The sequence below is a fragment of the Egretta garzetta genome, unplaced genomic scaffold (assembly GCF_000687185.1).
Source record: "Egretta garzetta isolate BGI_Z169 unplaced genomic scaffold, ASM68718v1 scaffold645, whole genome shotgun sequence".
Lineage (NCBI taxonomy): Eukaryota > Metazoa > Chordata > Aves > Pelecaniformes > Ardeidae > Egretta > Egretta garzetta.
The window spans coordinates 626-12,974 of record NW_009259681.1 but is presented as its reverse complement, the minus strand read 5'-3'; the positions used below and the strand labels follow the sequence as shown (position 1 = coordinate 12,974).

The following is a 12,349-nucleotide window of genomic DNA, read 5'->3' as shown; positions in this document are numbered from 1 at the left end:
CCCCCTCCCTTAAATCGCAGCAGTGCCCCATCCTCGGCAAGGTTGACCTTGCCTGCCCCTGTCCCAGCTGAAGAAGCACTTTCAAGTTTTAGGCGGAAATTTACTTGGGATTTTCTTGCAGAAAGCAAAGAAGGCTCCCTATGTGACTTTTTCTGTATATCACTTAGAAAAAGCTAATTAATCTTATTAGGAGTATCAAATAACTGCACAAAGGGATGAGATAAGAGGATGGAAATATTCAACAGCAAAACACACATATTAGTCCAGCCAACAATTGATGATTTATTGTGCTTTGTCAAAACTTTAACAATAACTAGTATATTTAATTTATGATACCGCTCCTCAAGTGTCCTGCTTGTTTCCACGCTTAGGAACATCAGTATTTCTCCTAAATTTCTCTTGTGTAGGCACAAAATCAGTAGGGTCGTTTAGAAATTACTTTATAGGCCATTCGGTAGATGTCATAGCAATGAAATAGGTAAGCTTAGTTTTCAGAGGACACTCAGGGCTTTCCGTTTCTACAGGAAAAAACCCTGAGCTCAGAGTGCTCCATCCAGGTTGTCAGTCTAGACACACCGTGGCACGTGGAAGTCTGGAAGCTGCCAATCCAACTTATCTTGGGGAGTGAATGTTTCCTGCGTTTAGTTGAACTGGCAGCTCTCTAGTACATCTGGACAAGTTTCCGGAAAGGTGACCGGGCTGCTGGGTGGTAATCCATGAGTCCAGCCACTCCCATCACCTCTCTCTATCCCAAGCTCTCCCTACTTACTTGGGACAGCATTTAAAGAGGTGGAAGAAAGTTGGCAGATGCAGCATTTTGGCTGTGCCAAGTTTGTTAGTACCTCAGTGATAACTGATAACTTCATGATTTTTCAAATTATTTTATTTGGTTTTATGGAGATTTTTCTGTGATTGGTGTATAGTGAATTTTACCAAAATGTAGTAGGTACACATTGAATTACATGATCCCACAGTAATGTTTTTTCCCTACCAAAACACTGTCATTTGAATATCCTTTTTTTCCCCTGTATGAGCTTTGATAGATTAAGAAGTTAACTTCATTCTTTACTTCCTTAAATAATATCTGGAAAATTAAGTGGTATGGAAACACTTTGCTTCTGTATGTAAAATAACAGACTTATTAAGCTGCTAAAGTGAAGTTTGTTCTAGTATTTATTTTTTTTTATATATAGAATCATAGAATGGTTTGGGTTGGAATAGACTTTTAAAAATTGTCTAGTCTGACCCCCCACACACTAGACCAAGTTGTTCAAAGGTCCATCCAGCCTGGGCTGGGACCCTACCAGCAATGGGGCATCCACAACATCACTGGGCAACCCGCTCCAGTGCCTCACCACCCTTGCTGTAAAGAATTCCTTCCTGTTTAAAACCGTTGCCCCTTGTCCTGTCCCTGCAGGACAGGACACCAAGATATATCTGCAAAGATCAAGTTATCTGCATGCTTTCTACCTTCCCATCATTTTGCACTTGAACTACTACTACTAATCAAGAGCTGTGCTGGATTTTTAAAGGTGGTCTGTTCCCATATAATCCAAGACCGTATTTCCAACACTTAAACATGCAGGGAACCAAGTGATTTTTGGAGGTGGGTTCATGAGTGTCTGAGTGGAACCTTCTTGATACCTAATGCGTCTTAACAGCGTGAGACCTTTTCGGTAGCCTAGGAAAATTCTCTTTAGAAAAATCATGCCTTGCTTGTGAACATTAGGATGTGCTTATAAAGACGTAGCATGGCTCAGTGAAGTTGCTGGAAATCTGTCAACTTGAAGAGGAATGGATCAAGCTAAAAAAGCTGTCTTGTGTTTCCTTTTTTATTAAGCTCCCACTTATTCTCTGGGTAGGTTCACTTCATCACCGGGTGAAAATGCATTCCAGGTGAAGATCACCGCTCCTGATGAACAGTTCACTCGAGTTGGCGTGCAAGTACTAGACAGGAAAGATGGCTCCTTCCTTGTCAGATACAGGATGTATGCAAGCTACAAAAACCTGAAGATAGAAGTCAAAGTGGGAGATAAACATGTCGCAAAGTCTCCATATATTTTAAAAGGTAAGAAACAGCACTACACGCAGATTTCCTACCATGGTTTTTTCTCACAAACCACGTCCCAGAGTGTCTTCTAGGATTAGCACAGGATTCTGCGGGACCTCAGTATTTCTCTGGACTATCAAATTCCATTGGAATTAAGGATTCATTATATGTGTCCTGCACATACTATTCAAAATAATAAAGAGAAACAAATGCTGCAAAGCTGTTGCCTAGTGAATGCACGTAGAGGGCTCACGCAGAAGCTGATGTGGCTTGGCATGACTCCATTGGAGTCAAAAAGTGTTCAAACATATCCGTTTAGAGTTGCTGAAGGTTTGGCCCTAAGCAATGAATGCGCAGTGCCTTGACCCTCTTTTGTGATCTCAACAGTTCAATAGTGTGACTTATTAAAAAGTAAAATAATAATTGTGTTCCTGATAGGACCTATTTACCATGAAAACTGTGACTGCCCTCAGGAGGAGAGCAGTGTGTGGCTGGAAGAGATGAACTGCCCTCAGATCATTCCACAGATTCAGAGAGACCTAGCAAATTTTCCCATTGTTGATCCAGATAAGATAGCAAAAGAAATTCCACAGAGGTTTGGACAAAGACAGAGTTTGTGTCATTACACCATCAAGGATAACGAGGTATGGAATGGGTTGATCAGAATTCCATATGGGGATTTGGTGGCAAGTCCTACAACTAGGCTGTTCGGCTCTTCCCAGTTGAAAGACTTCTTGTAGTCTGTTTTTTAAGTCTGTTCTTGCTTGCTTGCGTGTCCTTAAATACTCTGCAGTTTGTGCCTGAGCTCAGCGATGTCTGTCCTACTTCGTCAAGTGTTACAACTGAAGCACAGTGAAGGCAAATTACTGTCCAAGCAATCAATATGAGTACTGGGCACAGACCCAAATCTCCTAAGTGCTAATTCAGTTTCCTGTTCTCTGAGTAATATTGCTGTGGAGTGTCACAATCGTCTAATTTGATATGCATCAATAAATTACATTGTGCATAATTATGAGGTAAAGAAATACCACTTTTAGCTCCACTGAGGATCAGAGCTACAATTCTTTTTAACAAAACCGTACTGACTTCAGTAGAGTTTCATATGGAAATGAGAACAATGGAACACAACAGAAACAGGCAACCAGTTTCTGTTTCCATGAGGCAGACATGAACCATCTGCGAAAGCAAGCAAAGTTTGTCCTTTTTTTTGGTCACTTTTATGTGAGAAGTTGGAGAGGTGAGGTTTCTAAAGCTTCCCACCTGATTCATAAACCTGTACAGCCATACAATCTGTCTGACTAGTTACTTAGTAAGTGATTGAGAGAGCTCTAAGTTGTGCCAGCCATTCTCTGAAATGAAAACACCAGACCAGTAAAACCTTTGTTTATTTTCAGGTTTATATAAAGACGTATGGGGAACACGTTGGCTTCAGAATTTTCATGGATGCCATATTGCTTTCTTTGACAAGAAAAGTGAGTACATGTCTACAGTCATTTATTCCGTGTGTCCTAATTTATGGAAGCCCGGGCTTAGCAAATACACTTCAGCGTATTTGTTGCTATTTCTGTTAAGAAGCCCTTCTTATTCTTTGATTAGTAATGGAAAGGTCAGATGTGTTTTCCTTGTTTGAAGTTGGCATGTTCTAGAATGCTATCCAATCAGTGTATGGAGTATCACGAATGTGAATTGAATAGCAGGCTTTTATAGGAGAATTTGATAGATTTGGACAGAGCATATTTCCCCCCCACCCCCCAGACTAAACAAATCATCCTGAAGCTCCTAATAGAAAATTCAGTCTCAGCTAGTACATTTTACAGGATGACTGAAAAAAAAATAGGGAATGTATATCATTCTCCATTAAATTCCATATGTTGAAAACAAGACAGGAAGGATTGATGTTGTGGTTTAACCCCGGCCAGCAGCTAAGCACCACACAGCTGCTCACTCACTCCCCCCACAGTGGGATGGGGGAGAGAATCAGAAGAGTAAAAGTGAGAAAACTCATGGGTTGAGATAAAGGCAGTTTAATAGGGAAAGCAAAAGCTGCGTGTGCAAGCAAAGCAAAACAAGGAATTCATTCACTGATTCCCATGAGCAGGCAGGTGTGCAGCCATCTCCAGGAAAGCAGGGCTCCATCACGCATGACGGTGACTTGGGAAGACAAACACCATCGCTCCAAACGTCCCCCCCTTCCTTCTTCTTTCCCCGGCTTTATATGCTGAGCAGGACGTCATATGGTATGGAATATCCCTTTGGTCAGTTTGGGTCAGCTGTCCTGGCTGTGCCCCCTCCCAGCTTGCCATACACCTGGCAGAGCTGAGAAGTCCTTGGCCAGTCTTAGCACTACTTAGCAACAACTGAAACATCAGTGTGTTGTCAACATTATTCTAACACTAAATCCAAAACACAGCACTATGCGAGCCACTATGAAGAAAATTAGCTCTATCCCAGCCGAAACCAGGACAGTTGAGAAAGAGCACCAAAAACCCAGCAGGTGGCATGTGGGGAAACTCCCTTGATGTACAAGCAAAAATCACCCCACAAACTTTTTCCTAGGGAATTTTGGAAAAAACATGACATTATGTAAATAGTGACAGAACATAGCAGGGCTGAAGCTTCAGCACACGCAAATAAGTGATTATTATGTAAATAGAGTAGCAAGAGAACTATGAAGATATCTGAGTTAATATCTATTTTTGACTGTAAAAAGACAAAGCACTTGTATTTTAAAAAGGAGAGAATGAAGAGAGAGGAGTTACTGAAGCATGGAGTTGTTCACCTAAAAAAAATTCCTTGAAAAGCTAGTAAAAAATAAACACGGTATTTATAAACGTGTAAGGTAAGAAAAGTGTGTTGTATGAAACAACATGGGTTTATCATAAAAAATAAGTCATAACCATATAATTTCTTTATATAACAAGATAATAGGCTTCCTGCATGGATGTTAAGTATCTTAATTTTAGTTAGGCTTTTGAGGGTAAGTCTCAGGAGTTTCTCAGAAACAAGATAGGAAAACTTTGCCTATAAGGAACTATTGTAGCCTGCTTGGAAAGCGTTACTTAAATAATAGTTGCCAATGTTTCCAGAGAGGCGAAAGGTGTGACAAATGTTGTATTCAGAGATTTGTCCTAGGTTCAGTCCCCATTTAATGACCTAGTTCTATTTTGACTGAATGATGGACTAGAGAATATGCTTATTGAATTCTCAGATAACAAAAATGAAAGAACCTGCAAGCACCTCATGGTACAACATTGTAATTAAACATTTTTGTAACAAGTAAGAGAAACTGTATGGAAAAATGGATAAAAAAGTGACGAGGGCAGGAAACTATGCAAAGGCTGGATAAGTCATATAGTTATGACAACTACTTACAATAGGGAGCGAGTGGTTATGTTATGTTCTGCAGAAAAGTGTGAAGGTTACTGTACCACAAATTTAACATGAGCCAACAGCGGCATGCTGTTGCAAAAAGCTAAACACACACATTAACAAAACAAACACATGAAAGAAATGTAGAGTAACCTTTCCACTATAGTCAGGATTAGCAATGGATCAGTTATGCTCCCATGTCTGCCTTTCGGTGTCATGCTTCAGGAAAGATTGTTCAATTACTGATGTTGCACAGGAAAGCGGTAAGAATGACTAGACATAGAAACAAAGATTCATTTAAGTAGGGATTGCTTCATCTAACAGTGTCTAAGGGAAGACATAGATGTAGCCTTTAATTATCTAAATCTATGGGAGATGGAAGTAAGCTGTTCTTGGCATCAGTAGCGTCGGACAAGAAAGCATGGAATTAAATTGCATCAAAGCTATGTAGGCTAAATATTGGAAAGGACTTGCTAACTCCAGAGGAAGAAACTGTTTACAGATCTGGAAAACACGGTTTGTCTCATCTCAGTTAAATACTGCAGGAATTTCTGTTAAGACAGTGACACTGAAAGGCAATAGATCTATTGGGTTGGGGAAGAAAGTTTAACCCGTTGGATGATTCTGCCATTGAGGATGTAGATAAAATCTAATTTGTAGCTTTTCGATGTCCATTACAACCAGTAGATGGCACTGTACTAATAAAGTTTAGGGCTGAAGATCAGAACGTGTAGCCAAATGAAATGAAGGAACACAATAAAACCTTTTCTGTCAGTCTGAAGACAAAAAGTACTGCTTTGGGTCTCCGTCTTCAGAATTTCTTGATGCCTCTGCCAAAGGTTTTCCCATGTCATCATGTTAGAGAAGAATACCTCCAGCCATTTAGAAGGGTGTTTGCTATTTGGCAAATTATTAATTTCTGTCTCTGTCAGAAGATAAATTAAATTAGAAACTTAATGAAACCTGTTTGGGCCACAGAAGAATCCCGAAATGTTAGTCTGTGGCCAGCCATTCTGATCTGAGGAATAAAGGAGTTTGAGAGGAGAAATGCTTTGGTGCATATATATGATGAGGAGTCAGCAATATGTTTAAACTCTATTTTTACGTGTATGTGTATATTTTAATTTGAGAATTATTAACATTCATAATTGTTCTTTCTTCAGAGAAGATATTTTTCATGTAGATATTAAGACAGTCAATGATAACACTTGAACAAAACGTCCTGATCGCACACATACAATCATGATCTCTAAATTATCTGTTAGTAGTCAGGACAGAGATCTTGGAGTTACTCCAACAGTTTTCCAAAAATGCCAGTATAATAATCAGATGTTTGCAATAGTCAAATACCCAATTAAGACTTATTAAGGAGGGAGGAAAAAGCAAAAGAAAAAAGATTATGTCACAGTATAAAACCTGTGGCTTCTCTCTTTTGAAAACAGTGCCATTCTCATTTCACTTTCTCAAATAGAACACTGCAGCAAGAAGGCTGTTTGGGCATACAAAGACAAGCTAATTTGACTAGGATTCTTTTGCTTTGAAAGAAGCAACCAGGGAGGATGTAGTGGAGATTCATATCTTTAAAAAATGAATGTCATGAAGAGGGTGACCTAAGAACAGATACAGCACCACTTCTGCACTGACATTATACGTGCCTTCAGGGTTCTGTAAAACTCAACCATATGTCATATGTCACCTTCAGCCTTCTGCTCTCCACACTGAAGTGTCCCCCCATTTTCAGTTTCTACTCACAAGGCAGCTGGTCCGTCCCTATCGTAGCAGCTGCCTTGCTTTGTACTTTCTCTTACTTAGATTGAAAATGCCAGAACCATACACAATGCTCAAGAAGGGGGTGCATGAATGTTTCATATAGCAGCAGAGCTATGCCCTCTGTCCTGTTGTTACAATGCTTCCTGGCCATCAATGGTATTTTGCTTGCTTTTTGACTGCGACAGTGATTTCAGATATGGTTCCACACTACCCACTATTTTAAATAAGTGAGGATGTTATGCTTAATCATTAATGCCAGCGCTGACTAAATGTGGTCTTCCCATCATGGCTGTTCATTTCTGTTACTTCTCTTGTGTTGGTTTTAGTCATCATGCAGACACAGGGCAAATCACTTCACCGATGTGACAGAAAACTAATCTACCACCCAACAGCAATTTTCCATACAGTCCACAAGGTGGTGTTCAACTTGCCTTGGAACCACACGATTGCTTACTAGATCCCTGTGCTAGCCTGGCACAAAGATTGTGTGGCTAATCATGTAAAGTATAACCAGAAACCATCCTCTAAATTGGGGTGTTCCTATCCCTTAAAAAAAAAAAAAATTGAGCACATTTATGTGACTTCATGCAAATCTTGGAAAAAAAAAAAAAAAAGTCTATCTTGTAGGCTTTACTCTGTGGTCTCTGTACTTCTAACATGTTTCTAAACTTTAAGGATTTATTACAGGTACATTAAGTATGTTAGAGACCTGGCTACTTTTTCTTTTAGTGAGGTTGTTTTCAAAATGCAAGATGCCAGCAGACTTCATGCAAATCTTGGAAAAAAAAAAAAAAAGTCTATCTTGTAGGCTTTACTCTGTGGTCTCTGTACTTCTAACATGTTTCTAAACTTTAAGGATTTATTACAGGTACATTAAGTATGTTAGAGACCTGGCTACTTTTTCTTTTAGTGAGGTTGTTTTCAAAATGCAAGATGCCAGCAGAAGAATCCTGCTTTGTATTAAAACACATGTGTGCCTACTTTGCTTCTGTTTAGGTGAAAATGCCAGATGTAGAATTTTTTGTTAACTTGGGCGACTGGCCTCTGGAGAAAAAGAAGTCCCCACAGAACCTGCACCCCATCTTCTCATGGTGTGGGTCCAGTGAGTCAAAAGACATTGTCATGCCAACCTATGACTTAACAGACTCAGTTTTGGAGACTATGGGACGGTAAGAAATCGCTTAAAATTTTCACAAAATTCACAGTGAATTATCTTCCAAAAATAGGTTTGTATTAACAGTGTATGAACTGTTCTACTCATTTATTCATTGCAACACTGTCACCTTGTAGGTAGGCAGTAACTGTGTAATTAATATCTTAACATTAACCAAGTTATGTATTACATAACAGAAATGACATACATTAAAATACCTCACTGTTGTATTAAAAAAAAAAATCAAAATTAATCTAAACACGGTCAAGTCATTGAAAACAGCACTTGGAGGGAAATTTTCAAGAGTAGGTATTTTGTTTGTTTGCTTTGTTTCCCCCCCATGAACATGTTGGCAACTGGCCAACTCTTTTTTTTTTTTTTCCTGATTTTCCTAGAATCTTTTTTTCTGTACCTTTTAAAGCCCAGCGTAGCCAGAGCTCTCAGCCTTGGACCTACCATCTCCCACTTTGTTCACTGATGATAGCTGGCCTTCATAACTGCTCTGTCGCCATCCTGAAACACTGCAAAGCCAGCTTCGAGGAGATCTTTGTTACTCACTTCGAACCTGTGTATCTTTTCACTGTGTTCAGTTCAGGTTCCTGGTTTTTATTATCAAGACTCTTCCAAAATTTGCTCTCTCCTGCTGCCCCCCCTCCCCCAATTTCTGTGTTTTGCTTTAGCAAAGGAAGTGAAATATGTTGTATTAAGCTAGTTACATAAAAACCTTGCTTTGGACTATGATGAGTGCCTCATCACCGCTATCAGCTATTGCATTACCCTGCCCTGTATCACCTCCTCTGTCTGGCAACCATATCCACTTTTAGCCACTTTTTTCCATGACAACTGACAGGCCAACTACTTTCCACATGCTGTGGTGTTGTTGAACTGATGCTGTCTTGCCACAGGCTGGTGAACTTGACATTCCTTACCTGTTTTTATCACTGCAGAAATACTGATACAATACATACGCAGGTGTGCTCATGACTTACCCTCATCCTCGGTACTTGCCTTTTGGTACTGTAAACTCTTTTAAGCAATTGCACTTAAAAAAATTTCCAGCAGGCTTCACTATTAAATCACTTCTCCCTCCCCCAGAGTCAGTCTGGATATGATGTCCGTCCAAGCAAATACTGGCCCCTCATGGGAAGACAAGAATACCACAGCGTTCTGGAGAGGACGTGACAGCCGCAAAGAGAGGCTTGAACTTGTAAAACTGAGCAGAAAATACCCAGAGATCATAGATGCTGCTTTTACAAACTTTTTTTTTTTTAAACATGATGAAAGCCTCTATGGCCCCATTGTTAAGCACATTTCATTTTTTGATTTTTTTAAGGTAAGCCACCGACCGTTTCTCACAGACCTAGGTTCTCAGTGTCTCCCATTATCAAATAACTTTGCATGTATTCTTGATAATAAAGTGATTTTTAGTTCTCCAGCACACCACCAATAACAAGCATGAATAAGCATCCCTCCAGTGGGATTAACTGCTATGTAGCTCTTACGCTGAGGATAATAATGTTTGATTTGCATCTAAAGGTTCTGTAGAACCTTGTGTAATCTATGTAACTCCAAGTTCCTTTTTATTTCTTTTTCCTGAATCAGCCATCAGGACTACTAACATAACTAACATAGTGGGAAAATGAGTGGATGAAGTGGCACATCTACCCTCACATCCGAGGATGAGCATCTAAGAATTTCCGGAGAACTTAATTGATGAAGAGGGCATCTCTGTGTACCCTGCACTGTGATGAATTCCAAACTAAATAATAAAAGCTACTTAAACACTGATGCTTGCCTAGCCAATCCTACATTTCTCAATGTCGGCAAGTCAGTAATACCAGTGCCCTCAGAATAATATAACCTAACCAAGCTACCTGGGTCTTCTGTTTGTTGATAACTTACGGTCATTTTCTTTCCAGTATAAATATCAAATTAATATTGATGGCACAGTGGCAGCATACAGATTGCCTTATCTACTAGCAGGAAACAGCGTGGTGCTAAAGCAAGACTCCATCTACTACGAGCATTTTTATAACGAGCTGCAGCCATGGAAACATTATATCCCATTTAAAAGTGACCTGAGTGATCTATTAGAAAAACTACAGTGGGCAAAAGAGCATGATGAAGAGGTAAATATACATTCAGAAGGACTCAGAGATGTTTCTAGACAAAATAGAGAGAGCAAAAAGCACATTTCTTTAAAACAAATCTATTAGAAGGACTTAAAAATTATTGTCACCGAGTCTACAAATAAAAAAGCCACTTTTTAAAAAATACATAATAATGCCCTTAATTTGACATTAAATTAAGCTTTGGAAAAATTAAAGAGTATTTTTCTAACACTGCTTTACTTCTAAAATTAAGAACGCTGAAAAATATGTAAGTTATCCTAAACATTCAACACTGTACTTAACTCCTAATTTGACATTAAATTAAGCTTTGGAAAAATTATAAGTTATCCTAAACAGTCAACACTGTACTTAACTCTAGAATCAATCCTGAAATCACTGCTATTTTTTGAGAATTTTACAGATTTATTTTTTTTTTTTTGACAGGCAAAAAACATAGCAAAATCCGGACAGGAATTTGCAAGAAACAATCTCATGGGAGATCACATTTTTTGTTACTATTTCAAGCTTTTCCAGGTTAGTATATTTTTAATGGCTACTACCACAAAAATAGAGATCCCACAGAAAGAATTCAGGGCCACGGAGCTGCTGGAAATTGGCCAGTCCAGTACTGGAAGCCACAAAGCAAGCAGCAGCAGTTAAGAACTTGAGTTGGTTTACAAACATTGCATGCAGTTATTTCCTATGAAACCCCTTAAGACTACTCTGGCGGTTTGAGAGAAGCAATCGGATCCCATAAATCTTGATCTAATCTGCAAGAGTGTGTTGCCCACAATGATCAAAGAATTCCACGTCAGACGCACACCCTGTGAACCACAGCTGAAAATACCTGTGCATTAGCACCGAGACACCGAAACTCCAGTGAGGCACCCGCTGGGGCTCCTGTCTGCAGTTAAGTATCTGCTTACCCTGTCTGTGACATGGTGTGGAGTAACGGATTGTGTGGCCCCAGAGTTTTTACAGAATTACTCAGCCGAGCTGGCGCAGTATTTACAACCAGATGTACAATCTAATGGGTTTATGAATTAATGATACCTTCCTTTTTTTAAAACTAGGAATATGCCAGCTTGCAAGTGAGCGAGCCAAAAATCAGAGACGGGATGGAGAAAGTGCAGCAGCCTGATGATGACCTTTTTCCATGTACTTGCCACAGAAAAAAGGTACATACACTGTGAAACGTAAGTGGCTGGGTGCCTTCAGTTCGTGTTCAACCATGTTGGAACAGCCCCTGCACAGTAGCCCACGGTATCCCTTACCAGACCATTAATGCCTATCGGACTCGGAAACATTTCTTCATGTATTTGCAGGACTAGACAGTTAAAAACTGAGTTTCCAGTTAGATAAAAATGTTTCTTCTTTCTTGACTACAGGCCAAAGATGAACTCTGACAGAAAGAAATAAAATAATGTTTTGAATATTTACCTACATTAAGAATGCTGCCTTAAGAAAAGAAGAACAACGTGGATTAAAATGCCATGGATAATGTCAATGTATATTATGAAGTTTGCTGTATCATGATCTACATACGGGAGAAAACCAGGCACCCCCTATTTCCTTTTTATCATGCAGTGGTTGCAGAGCCTTGTTCAAAAACATTTTTATAATTTTTTTTTTTTTTTTTAAATAAAAACCATGTTTGTATCAGTCATGTGTTACTGTCCTGAGATACTGTGGAAATGCAGATAACATTTTACTCATGCTTGTTATACTGAGCTAGGCACAAGCATGTTCTGCAAAAAAGGGCAGACAAGAATTGTAAATAGAATCATAGAATCATTTAGGTTGGAAAAGACCTTTAAGATCAAGTCCAACCAGTAACCTAACCCTGCCATCCCACCACTAAACCATGTCCCTAAGCACCTCATCTATCCTTCTTTT

The 12,349-nt window shown here is 39.3% G+C and overlaps 1 protein-coding gene across 1 annotated transcript; it reads left to right on the top strand.

The window, feature by feature from the left end:
• The first annotated feature begins 1,866 nt into the window (after nucleotides 1-1,866).
• On the top strand, nucleotides 1,867-12,183 carry POGLUT2 (protein O-glucosyltransferase 2). The gene is made up of 9 exons (XM_009638559.2): nucleotides 1,867-2,068; nucleotides 2,489-2,694; nucleotides 3,445-3,522; nucleotides 8,186-8,358; nucleotides 9,438-9,675; nucleotides 10,262-10,471; nucleotides 10,898-10,987; nucleotides 11,527-11,631; nucleotides 11,842-12,183. The coding sequence occupies exons 1-9, from the start codon at nucleotides 1,987-1,989 to the stop codon at nucleotides 11,857-11,859; spliced, it is 1,200 nt and encodes a 399-aa protein (XP_009636854.2). The 5' UTR covers nucleotides 1,867-1,986; the 3' UTR covers nucleotides 11,860-12,183.
• Nucleotides 12,184-12,349: the final 166 nt, after the last annotated feature.

What these genes read in the sequence shown, in the direction of transcription:
- POGLUT2 (XM_009638559.2), top strand. Translation starts at nt 1,987, where the DNA reads ATGTATGCAAGCTACAAAAACCTGAAGATAGAAGTCAAAGTGGGAGAT. An exon ending in GTTTTGGAGACTATGGGACG is followed by an intron (nt 8,359 to 9,437) that starts GTAAGAAATCGC and finishes TCCCTCCCCCAG; the next exon opens with AGTCAGTCTGGATATGATGT. An exon ending in ACTATTTCAAGCTTTTCCAG is followed by an intron (nt 10,988 to 11,526) that starts GTTAGTATATTT and finishes TTTTAAAACTAG; the next exon opens with GAATATGCCAGCTTGCAAGT.